Below are 25,000 nucleotides of genomic sequence, written 5' to 3' on the forward strand. Positions count from 1 at the left end.
CAGAATTACACAGAGAGGAGAGAGGCGAGGGAGAGAGAGAGAGAGCGAGAGGTAGAGAAAGGAGAGAGAGAAAGAGATACAGAGAGAGAGGAGTAGAGAGATATACAGAGAGACAGCATGATAGAAAGCCTTGAAGAATACACCAAGGACTTCCCTGCACTGAGCAAAAAGAGTAGTGAGAGTGCTAATGCCATGAGCAGCGGACTGACAGCTCTTCCATGGTGGGCGGGACCGCTGCTGTGGGGCTCCGCCCACGTTGTCCTGGCAACACGCAAGGGCCAGCAAGGGCCAGCAACGGCACCAGGTCAAAAGGAACAATAAAAGGGGACAATTCAAAGGTAATACCTATTTATACAAAGAGCGAGTGACAGAGAGGGAGGGGGAAGTCAGGCGGAGAAAGCTATGGCTGAGGGATCCCATCTACTGCAGACTGGGCTAAGTGACCCTTCAGCCTGTCCTCTGTCCTGGCTTCATATCAAATCATCAGTCATCTTGACATTATTGGGATTCTGGACGACATTCGTCTCCAAAAAGTCCATTATTGCTCCGTTTGAGTTTACATATAAATGCACTTAACACTTTGTTGTGATGGTGACCCTTTGCTCAGAGTGGATAGCCAAGACAGGACCACAGAAGGTCATTCACAAATGCATTGCCACTGAAGTATTCATTGCCACCAGAGCAGAGATGATGGTGACTAGTGAGGTAAAAGGAGTAGTCGACTCTTGTACATCACTGCCTGAACCAAGGACCTGGCTGCTTTTGTGTTAAATGGGCCCCTGGCATTTCAGAGGCATTTGGCTTTTCATCTGTGCCAACTTTAAAGCCAACCTGTACCACTGAAAGGAGGTGAGAGAGAGAGAAGGATAAAGAGAGATAGAGAGAGCAGGAGAGAGAGAGAGGGGGAGACAGGAGAGAGGAGGTGTAAGGGAAAAGAGAGAGCGAGAGAGAGTAAGAGAGAGAGAGAGAGAGAGAGAGAGAGAGAGAGATCCACATGAGACAGGACTTCATCCTCTTTTATCAGCTCTGATAACGGTCCTGTGTTGGCTCTTGTGCTCTTGTTCCTGTCTCCCCTGCAGCACTTTCACCCAAACAGCATGTTCCTCTCCCCCTTGATCTGTGGCTCTGGTATTTAAACATGACCTTAATGATGAGATTAAAGCTGGTCTGGCTCACATGAAAGGGGGCGAAATGGGAGTAGGATCCTGCAGCAGGGTTGCCACATGCTGCCTTGAGGCTTTTCAGTTCCAAAGCTATAAGCTGCCATGGCGACTGAATCAATGTCACTAGTTTCTTCGGCAAATGACACACTGACCACTAAGACTACTAAGCTATAAATACCTGTACAAGAATCACTTCAACACATCCACACATATATATAGAGATGCTGGATATGTGGAGGGCATACAGACACACAAACAGCTGTGCCATTCCATAAGCTTTATTTCAATATCCACACAGAGGCTGTCACATATATTTTTTATGTGTTTTTCAGTTGAATCCTATTCAAAATTCTATTGAATTCGCTGTTATTTGGGGGAATGGATGATGTGATGAAGTGTGATCTGTAAGGATCCCAATATTGACCAAAATAATCATGATTTTGGCTTTTGTCATAAGAGCAGCCCTATCCTCCACTATTTCGCACTTTATTTCTGTCTTTCTGTCTACTGATGCTTGTAGTGCGCACATACACACACACAAAAAAAAAATTTTGTCCCTTTGACTATTTTGTAACGAATGCAGCTACTTTTTTTATTTTTAGATTTAATTTTCAATATATTTCCCTTGGTGAACCTCATCTCTGTTGCCTGACTCCCTTTTTATGTTCCTGAGCCAGCAATACAGATACAGACAGATACAGACACACACACACAGGCACACACACACACACACACACACACACACACACACACACACACACACACACACACACACACACACACACACACACACACAGACAATACACAGTTAATAAATAGACCAGTATCAATCATATCTCTTAATAAACAGTAGCTGTCCCAAACACATCAAGCACAGACAACACAAACACCCTGTCACAGGAGGCCTTAAACAAGAGAGAGACAGAGAGGATGCGGGGGCAAAGAGAGAGAGAGACAAAGAGAGAGAGAGAGACGGATCGATTGGGGCCCCTCTCCTCCCTTACTGGTGTGTGTGTGTGTGTGTGTGTGTGTGCATGTGTGTGTGTGTGCTAGAAGTCATCATGTTTCAGGGGATAAGGGCTAAGATCAATGTGCATCATGCAGCTCCTCTGCCAGTGTGTGGGGCTAATCCTGAGACATGCACCACACACACACGTTCTGAGGAAGGTTCAATCACACACACACACACACACACACACACACACACACACACAAAAACACACACACACACACACACACACTCATATACACACACACATGCATGCACAAACAACAACCCCTACCCCAACCAATACACACACACACACAGGTCCAACTTCGCAAAAAAAGAAGGACTGTGACAAAACAGAGCTGACAAAAGCTGGTCCAGCAACAATGGACCACTTAGAACTGCATCATGTCTAGAAGGTGGACATGAAAGTCTTGGTTGTTAGTGTGGGGGATCAATAGCCATCACTGCTTCACTAAAGAGCCCTCTTTAGTCACAAATTACAATCACATTCAGCAAAAAATGACTGCCTGTCAAAATGGCTGTCCGGTTCAACTGCACGCACCACCTTCAACAGCAATAAAGCAGCTGCCTACCACATGTAACTAGACATGACAGCGACAGCACTGAATATTAAACTCATACAAGGAAAAAAATCAAATATAAGTTGTGCATGTATGCAATTAAAACATCGCTCAACTTCATCATGCCCCTCTTCATTGGAGACAAACTAATCTATTTCAAACAGAGCACATCTTTGTGGAAGGAATGAACAACACTGCTAAAACCATATACTGTGCAAAACAGAAAAGGTTTGTTGTCAGATTTAATTGACAGGGCAATTTTCAGAATTCCTACGATTAAGGGCCAAGTTAATTAACAGCGGCACAATTATCGTTTTCACGTTTTATCAAATGTAATGGGCAAGGCGTTTGAACGTTCAAAGCAAAGACATTGCATTAGAGGACTTAATAAGGAAAAGCATTCTGTTTGGGTAAAACCTGATAACTCACAAACCAAACAAATGGGATCTCTCTCTCTCTCTCTCTCTCTCTCTCTCTCTCTCTCTCTCTCTCTCTCTCTCTTGCTAACTCTCTCTCTCACTCTCTCTCTCTCTCTGTTACCTCCACCCACTCTCCCCACCCTCCATGACTCCCACACCCAGAGGATCGGCGAGCGAACAAAAACAATTCCACAAGAGAAAGAGGAAGAGGAGGAGGAAGATGGAGGAGCTGATGAAGCATGCAGCAGGACAACAGAGGCAGCTGGCCCTGTCTACACAGTGGCCCCTTTGTCCAACAACAGAAGGAGGAGGAGAGGGAGGAGGAAAAGGAGGAGTAGGGGAAGGAGGAGGAGGAGGAGGATGAGGTGAAGGGAAGGAGGAGAAGGAAGAGGATGAGGGGGGAGGAGGAGGAGGAGGAGGTGAAGGGAAGGAGGTGAAAGAGGGGCCACGCCCTCAGCCCAAACAGCTGGGACTGACAGTCCAAATTGGAAGCGCTGTGCAGAGCTTGCAGGTCACCATGCCCAACCCGTCTATCTCAGCTGCCCAGAGACCCCGCCATGCCATTCTGTGCCACGCTGTGCCACACTGGGTGAGCTGGCATTGGACGCACAAACCTGATTTGACAGGACATAAACATCCTTTCCCATATGATATGCCAGGTAAGAGTGGCAATGCACAAGTGCTCTCTTTACCACTCATTTCTTCACCAGGGTTACCTGAAATTACTTCTAGCATCCATTACTTATACCAACGCCAGGCTATTCCTGCCTTGGGTATGGTTGATCACTGAAATTCACAACAAAAAGGCTTTGTTTAATATTTGTCTTTCTTTTTTCACTGGCTCTGCAACACTGAATTATTGAATGATAGCTTCTTAACTGTGCAACATTACAAGGTCCTTCTCTGACTAGTCCTCAGGCAAGACTGAATGTGAGTGTGAATATGGACAATACTTCCCTCTGCCAAATAAAGAAATCAACAAACTTTTTTTCCCAGATATGAAAAAATACTGCACTGAATTGTTAGTGTCCTGAATAGAAAAAGGCAGTGAGAAGATGACAAATATTCATGTGCTATTTGCTCTGATATTTTGTTAATAAAGCAATATTGCCATGTTTCTCAAAACCTCAATACTGAATACTTCAGCTGATGCCAGTAGACCTACGTCTGTAATGCATAAGCTAGCCTGTAAAGCCTTCAGATAAATGAGTCCGTGCGAGCAGATGTAAGAAAGGCTTGCTTCAGCTCCTGGCTGTACAGAAAGCCGCACAAGCTCACAGTGCAGAAAGTCAGCAGGAACTCAGAATGCATGGCGTGCAGAACGCACGGATCAGAGAGTCGAGTCCCCGCAGAACACTCTTGCTAACAATAGAACACAGAGGCCATATAACAGCACGGAACCAAAACACACTGACCAGAGCAATGGGACCGAAGCACACTGCAGCCCACTGTGTGTACACACACACACACACACACACACACACACACACACACACACACACACACACGGAGGTGCACTTTACTACAGTGGCATCCGACCTGGAGGACATCTGCAGCCCTGAGTGTCCTCTCTCTGTCATGTCAGAAGAGTTTTCCAAAAGATTTTGGCATCTCATCATCTCTCTCTCTCTCTCTATCTCTCTCTCTCTCTCTCTCTCTCTAGTTCTCACCACCCCTCTCTCTTTGTTTTCCATGAGTGGCTGAAAGCTGTCATCCTGATGGTGGCAGCAGGGGCGCTGAGCTCCTCCTCAGACTGGGCTGATTGTTCATTCAGGAGGTGTGTGGCGTGTGGTAGTGTGGGTGCGACATTGAGGCTGGGCTGGGCTGGGCTGGGCTGGGTGGGGTGGGGAAGACACGGATAGGAGAGCAGGGGTTTAAATCAACAACAGTTCCCGCAACATACACACACACACACACACACTCTCTCTCTCTCTATCACACACACAGACACACACACACACACACACACACACAGACACACACACACACACACACACACACACACACACACACACACACACAAAGACACTGACAGACTATGGCAAGCTCTCTAAATTGCATTGCACACAACCTCATTTGTAAGTCACTTTGTATGAGAGCATCTGAGAAATGCATGACTGCAAATGTAAATGTACACTGTGTTATGCACACAACCAAACACGCCCCACAAAATCAACTGGCGCTGCCGCTTCGGCACAAATATTTATAAAACAACAGTCATTTCAAATCAAGAGTGGCACCACTGACAGGCTGTGTGCGGATGAGCACAGTGGATTGTACACACACTGAATCTCTGGGGCAGCTTTGTTTATTAAAATGTGCTATGCTTCAGCCATGACTTGTATTGGTGCACAGCAAGAGGGAGCAGAACAGTCAGAATAAAACATGTCTTCCCACAAGTTGCCTCGGCTGGATCCCAAAACAGTGCGTGTGTGTGTGCGTCAGATGTCTGTCTGAGGTTGCCTTGGCTTGGACACACACAAGGATTGCGGCGTGAAAGGCTGGAGCCCCTTTATCAACTTCACCAAGGTTACGGAGCAGCAACAATACATGTCCCATTGACAGCTCGGGATTGAGCCGCTGTCAATTTGGTGAGTCACCCATGCGGACGAGTGTCCAGTGGATCCGTCAGCGGCTCCTTTTGACGCGCTTTCAGCAAGGCGGGACTGGCCGGCACTCTATCTGGTCAGCAGGTCCACTCACAAAATGGTAGTGGTGGCTCAGTGAAAACAAAGGACACTTTCAACACTGCCAGTCCTGTGACCTGACAGGGCGCGTCTAGTCTAGGACGTGTCTGGCTCTGCGGCTGTTGCTTCTGTGCTCATCAAGATAACCCACCACACCCCCACCACCACCTCCTCCACCCTCCCATCATTCAAGTGGCCGGCACTGGCCCTGTGGCGCTGTCCTTGTCCAGGCAACCACACTCTGACTCTACTGACCTCCAGCTGCTCTGGTGACCGTGGGGAAACAACTTGTCTCGTCTGTGACCCTCGGGGACTCACACATTCACACCGACCGCCCGACCGCTGCTTTTTCGAGACTTAGTCTCTGACTCGACGTGACAGACAGCTTGTTCTGATGGTCGACACATTGACCTGACACAGTGGCAGACTAGCACTCTGTGAAGAGTGACTGCGAGAAAGTAACACTTGGACATGCACTGGACTGCTTTAAACCGACATGTATTATATTTATATTAAATTACATTTATTCATTTAGCAGACGTATTTATCTAAAGAGACTTTCAAAATGAGGAATGCACTGATCCACTCAACCGCTTCTCTGCAGAGTGCCTTTCAGACATCAAAACGAGGGGGTCCATATTTTACTGCAATTGAAAGCAAAACACTTTCATTTTATGTTTTATATAAATAACCATCGAACCATCGGCATAAGTAATAAAATAGTATTGCAATTTTCATTATCTGAAAGTTTTGTGTGTGTGTGTGTGTAACTTCTATCAGAGAGGGAAGGGCGGCTCAATACGCTCAGCGCTCTCCTCTCAGTGTCTATGCAGGAGTTAGTCCCCGAGGGAATGTTCTTACGCTGAGGGAACGCTCTTTCATATCGCTTCTGTTCCTATGCTCTTTCATTCTGGTTCAAACAGCAAACGCTGGAACCACCTCCCTGTGGAACCTCCTCCATTACTGTGGCGTAGGGTGCCAGAGAGACACAATCTCTCCTGCCTCCAATATTCTGCAGGCTCATGCTACGCCCACCGTCCAAACATATTAACTTTCCAGAATAATATACACAAAGTCTATCTCAGTGTGGTTGATTTTGTTATAAAGCAATCTCAGAGAGCGTGTCTACTCAGCAGCGTGGGAGTGAGTGAAAACTTTTGGTCGACTGCAGGGCTGAATCAGTGGGGTCTCTTCCTTGTTGGTTTAGCCAAACTGCTTCATTCCATTTTTTATTTATGAATGGTGACTGGGCACAGCCTGATATTAACAACAGCAGCAAATTAGCACTGGGCACAAAATTCCATGTGGGATTGTATGTGTGTGTGTGTGTGTGTGTGTGTGTGTGTGTGTGTGTGTGTGTGTGTGTGTGAGAGAGAGAGAGAGAGAGAGAGAGAGAGAGAGAGAGGTGAGGCAGGGAAAACAGCTGGCAAAGTACAGCTGAATATCAGCAATTATAGTAAGCGTGTTTATTTAGAAAGGACAGTTTCCTTTACCCTTGACTTGTAGGATTGTTGGGTTGCTTACATTTATTTAATTATTCAGAAAATAGAACTAGCCTCGTCAGATTGGACTATGCTGACTCTGAGGCCAATTCCATTTTGGAAAAGTACTGCCATTCTGTTGTTCCATCTGACCTCTCTGAATTAAACACTGAGGGTCAGTTGATGAAATACTAGTGTAATAGTGTGAACCCCCAGACTCCACTCTCCCCAATTCTCCCTCACTCTACTACTACTCCCACACCATCTACTAACACACACACACACACACACACACACACACACACACACACACACAGAGAGAGAGAGGGAGGGAGGGAGAGGGAGAACCCTTTTATGTGCACACCTGCATGTGTTGGTCCCCCAGCAGTCCTGTCTCTTGTTAGCTGGAGACGGATGCGTGAGCTGGGGGCCCAGAGAGGCCTGCATGCTCCATCAGAGCACCATCTCTCCATCAGCGCTGTCTGAGCCCCGGGCATGCGCCAACCGTTACCTCTCACTCTCCCTCTATCTAGCTCTCTATCTCTCCCTCTGTCTCTCTGTCTCTTTCTGTCTTTGAACACCTGATAGTTTTAATAAATGTGAGTTAAACCTCTCTCTCTCTCTCTCTCTCTTCTCTCTCTCTCCCTCTCCATCACACTCCCTAGTCCTGGGCAGGTGCACGGGAACATATTTTTGACCAGGAGTGCTAAATAACAAAATAATGGATGTCCGATGATTTCTCCCCCAGCATGATATGTTTTGAATGTAGACAGCTTAATACAGTACGCCATTTCAGCACCATGTATGAGTAAGAGTGAGAAGTTTTAGAATGCCCTGGGTAGCCACATTCCACTGTTCAGCAACTATGCGCAGCACTTGCCACTCAGTCTCGACTCATCAATGAAAACTACGCACATACACCACACCCACAGAAACGCACTTGATCATTAACCTATTTCAGTATAGTCTAAGGTAAGTTCCTTTTCTGATTCTCAAAACCACACCAGAGATGTTCGGCTTGAAAATGTATGCTAATGAGGCTGCAATGACCTGGCAAACAATTTCTGAGTAGCCTACCTTCACACATTGCACTTGTGATAAATAAGGCTTCCCCAGCTCACCAAGCATGCACATATTCTCTCTCTCTCTCTCTCTCTCTCTCTCTCTCTCTCTCTCTCTCTCGCTCGCTCTCTCTCTCTCATCTTTGTTTCACAGTATCACTCAGGCTGCTTCCATTTCCCCTGTGCCCACTCACTCACCCAGACTGATATAAGAAACAATACCAGCTGCCCGAGTAATATCCAAAATCGTTTCATGTTTGCGATGGGACAACCAAAGATAAATAGCTTCCTTCTGAGTCTTTGTTGTGCCTAATGTTTGGTGCAAGCCCATGGGCATCCAGAGAACCTCACCTACATACACCATTACCATGGGGGCTTGCCAACACGGGACTCTGTTTACATTCACACCTACAACAGCCATTTTACACCAGATGGCAGTGGTGACAGGTACAGAGAGTGAGAGAGAGATAGAGAGAGAGAGAAAGTGAGAAAGAGAGAGAGACAACATGAGAGAGATGGGGAGAGAGAGAGCAAGAGAGAGAAAGAGAGAGAAGTAAGATAAGTGGAGAATAGGAGATGATGTGATCTTTATAGTTGCCACCTTGTAACAAAGAACCGGACTAATCCATTCTTTTCCTCACTCTAAATCAATGACCTTTTTTAATGCATACACAAACTCACCGAAACACAAACTCTCTCTCACACACACACACACAAAAGATTTGCTTTTGATTTTCTGAGGAAGATGCACTCTCTTTTGAGTTTAATATTTTGTGCTGCAAAGCGGAGGCAGAGGGGCTTCCTAATAATTAATCAGAATGAATCACGTCATCTGCTTGCTTGTCACCCTTTGGTTTTCCTGTCTATCCATAAGCGCAGGAGTCTTTGGGGAACATCAACTCACCTTTAACGGCTACAAGAGCATATCACCCGAGGTGTGAAAGAACAACAACGCCTACACCTCTCCACATCTACCACACACTCCTCAGCAACTCAACTAATTACTTTTCCTTGAGACCCCCAAGGGAGGAGGTTAAAGAAAGCCCACTAAAGTACAGCACAGGTGCGAAGGGGGCTGGCGATAATGGATGCCGCAGAAATTCTCTTTGAGAGACCAAGCTCTATTTTTCCTCCCTCCTTCAAATTAATAACAAGACTATCATAATAACTGAGTCTTATTAGATTGGTGCAAAGAGCAGCCGTAGAATATTGTTGCTAATTTTACCATAGAGCATTTCAAGCAACCATATGCTCACTGACTCCCTCAATAAAATCTACTGTATAATATAGCTAGTGGGTTTATGAAAGTTGAGTTGGGGTTGGCGTGGGGTCCCAGTCGATAAGAGATCTCCAGTGGCTGGGAGTGGAGTTGGGGTTGTTGTTGGGGTGGTGTTGGTGTTGGGGGTGGTGTTTGTGTTGGGGTTAGTGTTGGTGTTGGGGTTGGGATTGAGTTGGTGTTGGGGTTGGTATTAGTGTTGGGGTTGGTGTTGGTGCTGGGGTTGGTGTTGGGGGTGGTGTTGGTGTTGGGGGTGGTGTGGTGTTGGTGTTGGTGTTAGTGTTGGGGTTGGGGTTGGTGTTGGAGGTGGTGTTGGGGTTGGTGTTGGTGTTGGTGTTGGGGTTGGGGTTGGTGTTGGTGTTGGGTTGGTGTTGGTGTTGGTGTTGGTGTTGGTGTTGGTGTTGGTGTTGGTGTTGGGGTTGGTGTTGGGGTTGGTGTTGGTGTTGGTGTTGGTGTTGGTGTTGGGGTTGGTGTTGGTGCTGGTGTTGTGTTGGGGGAGATCTGTGTGCCTGCTCACACGGAGGTTCCACCTCCATCTGCCCTCTCCGGTTTTCATGCATCAACATGATTTGGGTTTAATCTGTTTGGTGTGATTGATGGTTGGTATGTTGGCATGGCCAGCTTTCGTTGCTTAATGCTCAGTGGAGGTTCAGATGGCCCAGTGCCTCATTAGGTCTTCTGGGGTCAGCCGCAGGTCAGCTCTTTTTCTGTGTCTGTTTCATCGCAGTCCAGCATCATCATGGCCACAGCTGTTCCACAGACGAGGCCTGTTTACCGGTCATGACATTCACCCCGTCCTACAGGCCGTGCCCCTACCATCGACCATCCATCAGCTCCGAACAGGAAGTAACAAACGGTCTTCCTCTTTCACCAATGCTTTTATTGCTGTTTGCTTACCCCTCTCTCTTGTTCTCACTCTTCCTCACCCACCCCCCTCTCTCTCTCCATCCCTCAATGTTCTCTCTCTATGTATCTCTGGTTCTCTCTCTTAATCTCTCTCTCATCATCCCTTTTTCTCCCTCACCTTAATGTTTTCTCTCTCTCCCTTTCTATTTCTCTCTCTGTTTTTCCCTTCCACACAGGACACACATGGTGTGGGTGACTTGTCTGTTTGAGATGATGTCATCGGCTCAGCTCCATGGTCACACACACATACACACACACACACACACACACACACATACACATACACACACAGCATGCCAGTTGCCAAACAGAACGGGTGTGAGGGGACCCGCGTCCAGCTGGTGATTCAAAGGGGCCTAGAGTCCACTCCCAGATGGACAGAAGGGATCGTCAGGAAAAGAGGGAGCAAAAAATTATTAAAAAACAGCACCAAAAATTAAAGTCACGACCTTAATGTGCTGCCAGAGCTGAACCAAATGGCCACCCTTTTAGAAAGAAGGGCGCTTTTAGAAAAATTGCACCGCCTCGACGGAGTCACTGACATTTATGCAAAGATTTAATTCATACAATTTATCTCAGCGCCTCAGACAGAGGTTCAAATTAGGAGAGAACAATGTGGTGTACTGCAGCATGAGAGGAGAGAGAAAGAGAGAAAGAGAGAGAGAGAGAGAGAAAGAAAGAGAGAGAGACAGAGGGAGAAACAGACATACAGAGAGAGAGACAGACAGAGAGAAAGAGAGAGAGAGAGGGAGAGACATACAGAGAGACAGACAGGGAGAAAGAGAGAAAGACAGGCAGAGATAGAGAGAGAGAGACAGAAAGAGAGAGAGAGACAAAGACAGAGAGAGAGTGAGACAGACAGACAGAGAGAGAGAGAGAAAACAGAGAAAAAAGAGGAAGATGGAAGAAAAGGTCGACCAGGGCAAAACAAACGTTTTTTTTTCTTATCTACAATATAAAACAGTGTCGTAAAATAACAAGTAAACTTTCAACCACATTTCCCCCCTTGTAGAGTCAGTTTAGCACGCAATGCCATGCACTGAAGCACACAAAAAGTCACCGCACAAAAAGTCACCGCACAAAAAGAGTTGGACAGGGGGTACTGGCACAATCAGAGGGAGAGAGTGTGTGTGTGTGTGTGTGTGTGTGTGTGTGTGACAGCGTGTGTGTGTCAGAGGGTGTGTGTGTGTGTGTGTGTGACAGCGTGTGTGTGTCAGAGGGTGTGTGTGTGTGTCTGTGTGTGTGTGTGTGTGTGTGTGTGTGTGTGTGTGTGACAGCGTGTGTGTGTCAGAGGGTGTGTGCGTGTTCAGAGGGAGTGTGTGCTCACCAGAGAGAAAGCAGAGCAACAGGAGGCAGCTGCTGAAAACTCTCTCTCTCTCCCTTTCCCCCTCTCTGTCTCTCACCCCCATGTCCCCTGAGCAGCCCCATTTCAAACAGAAAAGGAACCCGTCTGATTTGCTTTGTTGGGGCCAAACCATAAATGAATCCCAACACCGAGTGACACAGAGAAAACAATCAGGCTCTTTTCTCCCTATGTGCCCTCTGGAAGCCTCCAGCAAACATCCATCTCCCCCTGCCACACCAACACAAATACTCTCCCGCCACCACAGAGGTGGGGGACTCTCGGAAAATACACACACACACATTGTTTAGAGTGAGGAGAACTCCAGCGCCAGCGCCACACACACCGTCCTATACGTAGATGGAGATAAGGACTTTAATATTAGCATGACTAATAGCGTAGCATGCTGATGGTGTGCCTTGTCCTCTGATCTACTGTACTATATTAGCCTGGGTTTCCCCATGCTGCCGTACTTGAGCAATTTTATTCGCGCTGCTAGGCAGCCTGGATTCCATGGATCTGATTTTCACCTCAACGAAGGAACCAATCACAGAACGGAGGGGGGACAGCAAGACGATGACGACACACCGAAACGGTTATGAGCTACGCACAGACGCATTTGATAGACATTCGTAGCGCCCAATAAACGCCTCTAGGCATTCGTAAGCCACGTCTCAAATACGAGAAAATTAATATGTAGTTCCCAGACCCCATCTCAATGAGATGAGGTCTGGCGTTAGCCAGGCTAGTACTACTGTATATATGTACTGTATATAGTATGTTTCTTTTAGTCACATTAAGCAGAAGAAGGAAAGCTAGAGGAGTATTCCTCAGATTCCACCGTCATTCTCGATATTCAGGTGACTGGCTGTCGCGGCAGACTGTCCGTGAGGCCGAGGGAAGAGAGATGGATGGTGTGTGGCTCTGGGGGGCATCCTGGGGCCTGTCTCTGGCCCACACCGGACACTCAGCGCTAACCCTTTCAACCCTGGAGACGCTCCCTGAGGAGGGATGAATCCCCCACCTCTTCCCCCACCTCCTCCTTCTCCTCTGGGACAGCGTCCACAGCCTCCTCCAGAGAAGCCCGTCCCAGTCCATCTCAGCCCTGCGTAACCGCGGCCGCCTTGGCCCTCTGTACCAGAACAGCTCGGTTACGGGGGCCGTGACGGCGGCGCCGGGCCGGATGACAGCTTGACAGATAGTTGTCACCGTGCGTGACGGGAGACGCGACTCATCTCTCTCTGTTTGGGCGCGGCAAAGGAGGAATAAAAATCCCATCAGGATTGCTGAAGTCATCGCGGGCCCGTAGCAAATAGGCCATATCCATCACCGTGTCTGTCTCGGAATAGAATAAATGTTTCCCTCCTGCTCATTTATTACAAATCAAAGTTTTCTCTCTCTCTCTCCCCTCTCTCTCTCTCTTGCTTTCCCTCCCTTTCTGCAAGCGGTGCTTCTGTCTCTAGCCTATTATCAGCCATCAGACACCGCTCAAAAACACTGACCCAATGCTCGTCAACCCTCTCGCTGTCTGTTTAACTTTGTGAGGTGTTGACGGATATCTAATCAGGCCTCCCTGCCACTGCCCGCTGCGCCACCCTAAGCAAATTCCTCCGGCTGCCCCGGTCCACGGCAGCATGCGAGTGATCTCATTTGGCGTCTGGAAACAAATTAAGCGGTGGCGGCATCGCTGGGACGCTCGGCGGAGGGCTCCAGGGGGACCGAAAACCAGCCGAGTAAGCAGGTAGGTGGGCCGCTTTGACAGATGCTGGCACCTTAAGGCAATTTTCTTGTGCACTTTCTGTCAGGCAGCCGGCACGGGCTGAGGAGATGGGGCCGAGCATAGTCAGAAAGAGGACTCACCTGTCTCCTGTCTGGACGACAGCTGAGGAAGCCAAGCAGTGCAAGTGTATCACTGTCAACGGCTGTGTCGTGTTGACGTTCGGTATACCAGTCTAAGCTGTATGCTAGTATGGTCTGTATGTTAGCTTGAGAAAAACCCATTTTAAGGTTTTTAACTGACATCCTTACTAGTGCAGCATGACGTTACTGGTATGCAGTATTTTTCACAATGTCTTCCCAATGTCACATTGCTCCACAGCCCACCTGAACCACTGAGAGAGTCCCTGTTGGCTCTGCAGCCCCTCCGGGTGCTGTTAGTTTGCAAACTGAAGGCAGGCTTAGCTCTGCAGCAGCAGCAGGAGGGACTGTTCACTAGAGTAGCCTAGGTTCCTCAAAGGGAAGGAGGGACTGTTAACTAGAGTAGCCTAGGTTCCTCAAAGGGCAGGAGGGACTGTTCACTAGAGTAGCCTAGGTTCCTCAAAGGGCAGGGCAGGAGGGACTGTTCACTAGAGTAGCCTAGGTTCCTCAAAGGGCAGGGCAAGAGGGACTGTTCACTAGAGTAGCCTAGGTTCCTCAAAGGGCAGGAGGGACTGTTCACTAGAGAAGCCTAGGTTCCTCAAAGGGCAGGGCAGGAGGGACTGTTCACTAGAGTAGCCTAGGTTCCACAAAGGGCAGGAGGAACTGTTCACTAGAGTAGCCTAGGTTCCTCAAAGGGCAGGGCAAGAGGGACTGTTCACTAGAGTAGCCTAGGTTCCTCAAAGGGCAGGAGGGACTGTTCACTAGAGTAGCCTAGGTTCCTCAAAGGGCAGGAGAGACTGTTCACTAGAGTAGCCTAGGTTCCTCAAAGGGCAGGGCAAGGGTGTCATGCTGCTGCAGTAAGCCATGTTGTGATGCATGCATGAATTTGGGAATGTGTGTGCCTCAGTGTGTGTTTGCTGATACGTGTGTGTGTGTGTGTGTGTGTGTGTGTGTGTGTGTGTGTGTGTGTTTGTGTTTGTGTGAGAGAGAGAGTGTCTGTGTGTGTGTGTGTGTGTGTGTGTGTGTGTGTTCAGCAAACTGCACACAGGGAGTTTCACAGGGATTTACAGAGCCAAGAGAGAGAGAGAGAGGAGCTGTCCATGGTATTATTTCACTGCCTCATGGCAAGAATAGCGCAGCATTTCATTCAGAGAGTTCCATCCGCTGAAAGCCTAGAGCGAGTCATATCACTTCCCTCTTCCTCACCTTGGCTGCTTCGCTTCCTGACCAATGAACACATCAGCAAAGAATGATATTCTAATACACCAGGAAGGCAAAAGCTATGGAGCGGATTTTGTGCCACCCTGAAATGCAAACGTGACTTTGGGATGAGGTGAAAAACTATCTCCATGACACATGGTTTTAAAGAGCACAGAATGCAAAGACCGTGCCATGTAGAAATGCAATACACAGAGGCATTACTTTTCACTGTAGGATAGAAAGAGAAAAGCAAGATCCTCATTGATTTGCATAGTGTTCAATAACCACTCAGAAAAACAACGAAAGGATTATATTACACACAATCGCGATGACGTCGTGTCATACCACACCAAAATGGAATATGTGTCTGTTTTTCATAACGTCAAAAAGAACAGGAAGTTGTGTTACAAGGAAATCTAATAACTGTCCAATCACAGTCCCTCCACAGCATGTTGGGAGTGTGGTTGAGGTTAGCAAGCAAAATAGTAGCCTATGCACTTTCATTGACAATGAAATTGTTTTGTTTTTTTTTTAAATAGTAGCCTATGCACTTTCATTGACAATGAAATAGTTTTTTAAAAATAGTAGCCTATGTACCTTCTTTGATAATCATCTTTTTTTTATTGTTATTAAATACTGTATGTATTATAAGATTATTTTCACAACACTGCAGGGACAGTTGTTTTTCCCCTCATCCAAAAAGTCATGCTTACATTTCAGGGTCGGACACAATGTGTTCAGAAACAGACAACCGGAGGGGCAGACAGGAGGACGAGGAGGCATTTGGACAGACAGTCTGTGAGGCCTGTGACGAGAGAAAGTCCAGGATCTTGGACAGGGCTAGCTCGGACCCTCATTTCTGCATGATTGTGAGTGTCCAAATAAACCTTGTGAAATATATGTTCTATTGTTTCTACAGTTTGTATGCATGCCTGAGAATATCTTTTTTTGCCCTTGAGAATAATTGGATTATAGAAGGTCACTACTTGCAAATTTGCAACTAGACAGCATAAGGTCATGACGACTACCTGTAGAGACATTCTTGTCAGTGCCATGGCATGGACAACTGCTAGTGGAGAGCACTGTTGATGCCTGCAAAGTGTAACTGTCGATGACTACATGGCATTACTGCCTCGGAAATGGTGGTGACTCTTTTGTTTGTCCTTGGAACAATGTCAATGTATTAACATTGCAAGCCACCTGACGCAGTGGACCGTTAAGAGTAGCTGACAAGACCCTTTATGCACGTTTGTGTCTTCCTGTCTTGTAAGGGTCGGGTAGGGCTTTTGCAGAGAGCTCGCTTGATTTCTTTAGTTGTTAACATTTTAACTTCTATCCTTTCAGCGATGAGTCATTCTTAGAGAAATAAACTGTGAGATGGAAATGTGTGGATAAGGAGAGTGAAGCGAGGAGTCTTTAAAAAGTGGAATGAGATTTGCAGAGCTGTGTCACCGTTCACAATGACACGCGTTTCTCACCTCCAAAATGCAAATAAAAAGTCAAGGTGGAAACAGGTGCTTGCGTACCTGTTGTTGCTATCATATGTTACTGTATATAGCTAAATAAACTCCCTGACTTATGCCAAGCAGACACAGATTTTGACATGATTGTAGCCCCGAAGCCATCGAAGTGTAGTCTGCTCAAAACAGTGCACGGCGTCTCATTGCACACTGTGTTACATCGTATCCATAGGACACATGTTTAATCACATGCAGTTAAGACATGGTGAAAATTTGAACTATTTTTACCTTCACTGAGAAACGCTGGCTTAGTCGGATATTGATGGCTATCATGCAGGCTATCACTCCATTCCCAACAGAGCCAAACCAGCGATCTCAGATCCCCAACATCCCCAAGATGTTACAGAAATACAAAATGGAGTAGTAGGAGCAGACCACCTGTGTCAAATCCAACACCCTCATACCCCCAATGAGAACCAATAACGTACAAGATAAACAACACAGTAGGTAGCGCAGTAGGCAGCGCTTTGCGACAGCACATTTATGATGCCAATCTGACCTAACCACTTCACAACACCAACAGCCCCAAGGGCCTGAAAGCACATGCACATTAAAGGAAAACTCCGGCAATTTATCACATAGATCTCTGTTTCTTGAGACCACTGAGTACCGTCGGTATGAAAAAAGAAATGTGCTACCTAGCTTGAGTTGCTCAGCCAACAGCTAGAGTAGCCAGGCAGCTACTGTGCCACACTCTGGGGGCATGATTTTTGAAAATGTATTTTTGTGCCGAAAGTAGTCGGTGGCCTTGAGAAACAGAGATCTAAGTAAAAATTGGTCGGAGTTTTCCTTTAAGGCCTGATTTCTGAGGCCCACATCAGTGACAGCTGACTCTCTGTGGTTCTCATGTTTCACACAGACAGTCAACAGTGAGATCAGAGATGACCACCGACCGGAAAAGAGACGCCCTGGCCTCTGGCAGGACTGGCCGCGTGAAGAGACACACACACACATATCCGCAGGCGCTTACCTGTGTGACCAGCGGCTCCAGCAGCCTCTCCACCGTCAGGGTGCGGATCTCCAGACTCTTAGGGTCCCATTTCAGCAAGATGGGGGACGTAGCACTGGTCATGGTTGCTGTAGAGGAGGAGAAGAGACACGGTGTCAGAGAGAAAGATAGCGAGAGGCAGAGGGAGAGAGAGATGTTCAGAGTTGCTGAGTAATACAGTATGCTATCCTTGTGGTTTAGGCACTTCACACACTTGGTGAGGGAGATTAGAGGGCATTAAGCTAATGTTGTAATATACCGGAGAGAAGAGTTAGTTGTTTTTCAATGGAGGAAAGACAACTTCCATAAATGGACAGAAACATCACGTCATACGCTTTGTACAGAACATAATCAAGTAGGAAACACTGACTGAAAAAATGTAGATCAACACCATGTGTAGAACCACCACACATTTCTCCCACGCAACACTAGAACCTCCACACATTTCTCCCATGCAACACTAGAACCTCCACACATTTCTCCCATACAACACTAGAACCTCCACACATTTCTCCCATGCAACACTAGAACCTCCACACATTTCTCCCATGCATCAATGAGCATGAAAGTCTTGTCTGTCTCAACACATGACTAGATGTGAATACCGCATTTCTCACATTCTGGCTGCAACATTCAGTGGTAAAACGTCTGAATCATAAAGCATGGAATCCTAATAAAGGCTGATTGCAAAATGGTGGTTGTGAATAAATAGCTCTTTCTTTACAACATTCAGCTGCACAGCTGTTAGGATACGTGTCAACCAGACCTCAGACCTGCTGAGTTGCGCGTGATGGGCATGTTGGGGACAGGATGGGGGAGAAACACATCTGGCCAGAGTGTCCAAATGGCCCGAGTGTGTGTGAGAGTGGTCAGGAATGACAGCACACAGCCACAGCCTGTCATCTTATCTCCTCCACCAGCACTCTTGGCTCTTCATCTCAGTGGGATCTGTAGTGCAGGAGAATGCATCTAGAGGTACCTCGCCTGTGCATATGGAAGACATTCCTCATATATATATCTTCTTCATAAGAGGAATGTCTGCCTCTTTTCAAAGCAAAATATGAAGAGAGATTAAATGCATTCCCCTCTCCTTTCTCTCTCTCTCTCTTCTCTCTCTCTCTCTCCCTCTCTTTCTATTTCTCTCCCTCTCTCCTGCTTGCTTTCTCTCTCTCTGTCTCTCTCTCTCTCCCTCTCGTCACTTCTCCAGTCAGTCAGAGTTACTGCAGAGAGCCTGTGATGCGTGTGTGTGTGTGTGTGTGTGTGTGTGTGTGTGTGTGTGTGTGTGTGTGTGGGAGATGGGGGGGGGGGGGATTGCGGATTCAAATGGGGGCTTTGAACAGGGCTAATGCATGCAGGTGCTCTGTGATTAAGGCTCTGCATCCTGTGGAGGTACTCCCAGGGAAGTACACAAGAAAGCCAGCCACCTCCATTTGAAGATAGAGAGGGCTGCAGGGAGCGGAGCAGGGAGGATGAGCAGCAACCCCACTGCACAAACTCAGGCAGACAGGCTGGAGAGGAAATGAGGGGTTCGATAGACGAACCAAATAAATCCTCCATTCTTACGCGCAGATAAGCCATCATTATACAGTCACAACTAGTGTACTTCATCATATTTCAACATTCTGAAGGACTTCAGCAAGAGGAACATTCTGAAATCCAAAAGCAAATAAATTGGCATGAATTTTAACACACCACTTTCGCATTCTGGTGCAGTAGCTGTTGACCAAAGTTGTGCTCAGTGTGCTATCACGGCGATTTGCACTCCCTCACCACATCTGAGAAACGAGAGCAGTGATGACAGTTACAAAGACCAGGTGCTGCAGGAGCAGATAAGGGCACAAAGGTACAACAAACGATAGCAAGTGGAGGCTCTTCACACAAACACGAGTCACACTCGCGGGACTCAGGCAGAGTGGAGCGGAGCAGCACCCCACGCCTCCCTCACCCCCACCCCCACACACACACACACACACACACACCACCCCACCCCACGCCCCGTCAAATACGCTGCTGCTGCTGCTGCTACTGTAGCTGCTGGCTTTTAACATCCCAGCTGCACCCATTAAGAGGAGAGATCAATGAGAGACAGTAGATGGAGCTCACTTATTCAGAAGACCAAGAGGACTTATCAGTACTTATTTTCCTCCTCCCACTGATAAACACACACACACACACACACACACACACACACACACACACACACACACACAAACACACACACACACACACACACACACTGATGGTTCGGTCCATAGCGAGCTGTGTTCCCAGCCCTCATAGCCATTAGACAGTTAGTGTGCTGCAATAGCAAGAGCTGGGCGAGCTGTATAAAGCAGGATAAGACATACTCACTGATAATTAACCAAGTTTAAGTGTTAACCTTGCTTAAACACTGCTGTTCTTACTTCATGTATCCTCACATACCCCAATGCCTATGCTGTCTCAAATGTCACTTCAGTGTCTGCTGTGTATTGATTCACGCTTACGGTATTTCATTTGGTACCAAAAATACTCTATACATTTTGCATTGTGATGTTTACCACCCTAATGGTGGGCTAAGCTAGCACCAGTCTTTTAAGGGCAAATCATTTGGAACAGTTGCTTCATAATCAGCATGATTTCCCTGACAGACACACATACTGATACAGGACTCTGCTTAAAGTTTCTCACAAGGCTCTCACCTTTGCTAAGCTGATCACAAACAGGAGAGGCCACTGACACTAAACACTCACCCGAAACCTCCCACCCACCCCCAACACTCTGCCCTAAACCTCGCAGTGTAGTAGGCAACCGTGCTGAGGATGAAGTGTTGATCCTCTACCTGCTCTACGGTGGCGTAGATACATCATCTCGCCTCTCCCTCACCCCCCATACACACACACACACACCCCCCACTACCACCATCTGCTCCGTGGCTTTATGGCCCGTGACACAGGAAGCCCCCGGGAGGAAATGACACGCCGCCGTGAAAATGGCCAACCTGTCGCTGATCAATCTGACTCCCCCTCTGACATTTCTTGACATTTGGTGACATTTGCGGGAATGAGCGTCTCTGATGATATATGTTTACAGCCGCGGCTAGTTCATTAGGCCGGGGACTTACATGCACTTGACTCGGGGGCACTGTGCAATTGAACTGACTTAGTGCGAGCGCGCTCAGTACCAGCCAGACATCTGCCGCTCCGCACCAAGCCGCGCTTCGCTTCGCTGACTAATGAGACGCAAATGGCAGCACGTCACCGCAATCCACGGATGAGCCACGCTGTGTCATAAACATGCCCTGCACTATTATCAAACCATTTTGTCAGTCTAGCAGAATGCTATCTCCGAGGCATTCGACAATTTTAATGTCCGAGAGTGAATACAAGGAAGCTCTCTGTCTAGGCCATCCGTCCCCTGGTCTGTTGTTATGGAGGACTGTTTTGCTGATGTGGCCTCCTGTCCTTATCTGTTTCTGCACAAATGAAATCTTCCCCATCTCTAATGGTGTCCTTGGGCCTCCATTCTTCTCTCTGCACCCATCCTCCTGCAGAAACGGGTGTGGTGGATGATACTTGAATTTCCCCTAGGGATCAATAAAGTATCTATCTATCTATCTAGTGGCTTCCTGGTATCATAGTGTCATAAAGACCCATTGTTGGTGGAAGCATGTCACTTCTCCTCAGGATTCAAAATGGAGCGATAATTATGTTGATAATTTTGTGCCAGGCAGCTCCCGTGATTAAAGCAGTGGTGATAATGCAGGCTAAATTAGTCTCTATGAAGTCTAAATGGGCACTGCCTATGCTCGCAGAGTCTCTCTCTCTCTCTCGATTGCTCGCTCTCTCTCCCTCTCTCTCTCTTTCTCTTCACCGCTACTGGTACGACGCCGCTGATGTGAAATGGATCATTGTTGGCAGGCAAGATTCGCAGTAATGTCAGCAACTGCACTGCGCCAGCAAAACTGTATTCACAGTTGTACATGTCATCAGATGAGCTTGTCATGTCGTTCCTCAAACTATTATGGCTCCTGCCATCCATATTTGCCCCATGTGTGCTGTCATGTGCATATGGGAATACTGCTATACTGTTTATATTCAGGACTGTTTAGTGTGTGTGTGTGTGTGTGTGTTTGCACATAATGCACAATAGACAATGCACATACATACACCTACTCTATTCACTTGGATCAGATGGAACTGCAGTCATATACTCTTCAGCACATTCACAGGCACAGATTCAAGCGCACGCACGCGCACACACACCCACACGACCCACCACATCTATGCCACATCCGGGCCAAAGAGTAGGGTCTTATCCGGGCCAAAGAGTGAGGTCTTATCTGGGCCAAAGAGTGAGGTCTTATCTGGGCCAAGTCCTCTGGTTTGGAGCTGGTGGCCCACCGCACAGCCACCAAGGCAGGTAATGAAATGCAAATGAGTGGCGCTAATGTAGGAATTAGCCACAGACAGGCAGTCTTATACACATTAAGCAAGACCTGCGACTTCATTAGAACTCCCCAAACGCACACACAGGGAGGGGCACACGAAAAACACACACTCATGCAGACACATACACAGTACGTCACCATAATGATCACTCAAACATTAAATCTCTCAACCACACACTCCCTCTCTCTCTTTATCTCTCTCTCTCTCTCACACACACACACACACACACACTTACACACACATACACTGACACACACATACACACACGAACACTCACACACACACACACACACACACACACACACACACACACACACACACACACACACACACACACACACACACACACAAGCATCCTGCAGACCAGGAGTCATCAGTCCTAACTCAGAGGCCTGTGTGAGTGTGTGTGTGTGTGTGTGTGTGTGACTGTGATATTGCCTCGGTAACAACAGCCAGACCATTGGTTATCCCAGGTTTGATTCCTGAATCCGCCTCTGCAAGTCTGAAATGCTTTGGATAAAAGTCTTGTAAATACCAGTCAAGTTGAAGTTCAACTTTATAGTTAATCTGTGAGGCCATATTGGGTCTCCTCCCTCCTCCCTCCTCCCTCCTTTGCTCTTGCTTCCTCTCTCTATTTCTAATCAAACTTGCTTTATTAGAATGTGTGTGTGTATGTGGATGTGTGTGTGTGTGTGTGTGTGTGTGTGTGTGTGAGTGTGTGTGTGTGTTTGAGAGACTGTGTATGTCTGAGTGTGTGTGTATGTGTGTGACAGAGAGCATATTTCTCCCTCTCTCATCCATGTGTGTGTTAGTGTGTGTGCATAAGAGTTCCTTTCACTTTTTTTTTTCTAAAACGAGAGTGCTTGACGAGAGAAAATAAATCCTCCTTTTAAAGCCCCAAAAAAGATGGCCCATTTTTCATTCAAAGCGCATCTTCAATCAAAAGCATTGCACACCCCCAGCCCCAGCGGCGCTGCAGTGGCCCTCCATGGCTCCGCGGGCCCCGGGCGCTTTGGATTAGGGCTCAGATTAAGAGGGAAGAGCACAGGAGCACTGGAGCTGCTCACTTTTGTCACTCCTCCTCCGCCACACTCCTCCGTCACAAACTAGTCCGCCATCTTCCTCTTTTCCCCTCCTCTCCGCTTCTTTCCGCTCCTCTCCTCTCCTCTCCTGCCCCGCCTCCTCTTCCACACAGTCCTATTCCTCCAGGTTGTCCTGCTGCGTGGACAGGGCACAGGACTGGTCGGTGCGGTCGGCATGTTGAATTTGGCAAGGCTGTGCCAGGGCCCGGAGCCGATGGAGTGAGAGGTCGGGGTGACACGGAACAGATCACTCCCTCGCCTCTTAAGCTCTTGCTCCCATTGAACAGGGCCAACTCTCTTTCTTCTCTATTTTCTATCCCTTTCTTTCTTCCTCCTCATCCTCCTCTTCCTCCTCCTCCCTCCATTTCCTTATCCACACTCTGGAGTGGATTTCAAGAGTTTGCTGTTTCCATTTTGTTCCATTCACTCTCTCTTTTGGAAAGCGAGCAAATCAGTGATGCATATTAATGAGTGAGGGGTTGCATGATGACTGTGAGAGAGAGAGAAGACAGAGAGAGGGAGAGAGAGGTAGAGATAGAGGGGGGAAGGAGAAGAGAAGAGGAAGGAAAGTGGGGGTGCCAATGGTAAACAAGTGCACAGTGCCATCAGTGAGCGCAGTGGAGTTTTCTGGAACACGTCAGAGAAGCTGTCAGTGAAATGCACCGGATCCACAAAAGCTGCTGTTGCGAGAGAGAAAACAGCCGGCGCTTTTCAATTTGGCTCCAGAGCTGCTGACACACACATACACACACACACACACACACACACACACACACACACACACACACAAACAAACACACAAACACACAAACACATACACACTAATACACACACACACACACACACACACACACACACACACACACACACACACACACACACACACACACACACACACACACACACAAACAAACACACAAACACATACACACTAATACACACACACACACACACACACAAACACACACACACAGACACAGACACACACACACACACACACACACACACACACACACACACACACACACACAGACACAGACACACACACACACACACTCACACACACACACAAACAAACACACAAACACACAAACACATACACACTAATACACACATACACACACGAACACACACAAACACAAATACACACGCAAACACATTCACACATACATACACACACACACATACACAGACACACACACATTAAATCATAACAATACACAAGCAGACATACACTGACCTCCCACCCTCAAACTTTTCCACAATAAAACACAAATGCACACACCACAAACTCAGCTACAGAGAGGCCAGGTGTTAGTGCCATGTGATGTGAGTTTATGATGTTGTTTGTTAGTTAATGCTCATTAAATTAAGTGATTAGCTTGTTTTTTGTGCTGACCATAGTACTCTCAAAATAGCTCTGATTGCACTGACACAACTGGCAGGGGAAACTAAAGTCATTATCTCACCCAGGTGCAAAACTACTGTGTGTGTGTGTGTGTGTGTGTGTGTGTGTGTGAATAAAGGAAACAGACAAGTATTCTCGTACTGCAGGAGCCATGTTATTTAAAAAAAGGAAAACACACACACATTTCTACAATCCCTGCTGTCTCACAGCTCCACCTGTTACCGTAGGTGTTGTCATTCTTTCTTTCAATCTTTCTCCCTCTTTCCCTTTCGTATCACTCCAGTGTTTCCCATACATTGACTAATTTGTGGCGGGGCGCCACGAAATCAAAATCGGCCGCCACAGATTAATATTCTATGTTTAATTTAATTTAATTTAAATTAAATATTTGATCAAATCCTTGTATTGCCATTGAGCTGCGCTTTTTACGCACGCAGCCTTGCCCCGCCCCACTCTCTCGTAGCCTGCTGCCCCTCCTCTGCATGTGCATTTAACAAAATATTTGCGATTGTTGAAGGATTGTTGTTGCCACATAGAAGACGTCTGGCTAAATTGCTATTAAATCCGCTTAGCTTTGTGACCATGCTGCACAAATTTGTTCAAAACTG

General features: G+C 47.2%; 1 protein-coding gene across 1 annotated transcript in view; it reads right to left on the reverse strand.

The window, feature by feature from the left end:
- Positions 1 to 25,000, reverse strand: part of ctnna2 (catenin (cadherin-associated protein), alpha 2) — a 404,887-nt gene that overhangs the window by 361,840 nt on the left and 18,047 nt on the right. Inside the window, exon 2 of the mRNA XM_048246926.1 lies at positions 17,455 to 17,561. Coding sequence (XP_048102883.1) covers positions 17,455 to 17,556 — 102 coding nt within the window. The 5' untranslated portion in view covers positions 17,557 to 17,561. The remainder of the gene's footprint in view (positions 1 to 17,454; positions 17,562 to 25,000) is intronic.

The sequence above is a fragment of the Alosa alosa genome, chromosome 1 (assembly GCF_017589495.1).
Source record: "Alosa alosa isolate M-15738 ecotype Scorff River chromosome 1, AALO_Geno_1.1, whole genome shotgun sequence".
NCBI lineage: Eukaryota > Metazoa > Chordata > Actinopteri > Clupeiformes > Clupeidae > Alosa > Alosa alosa.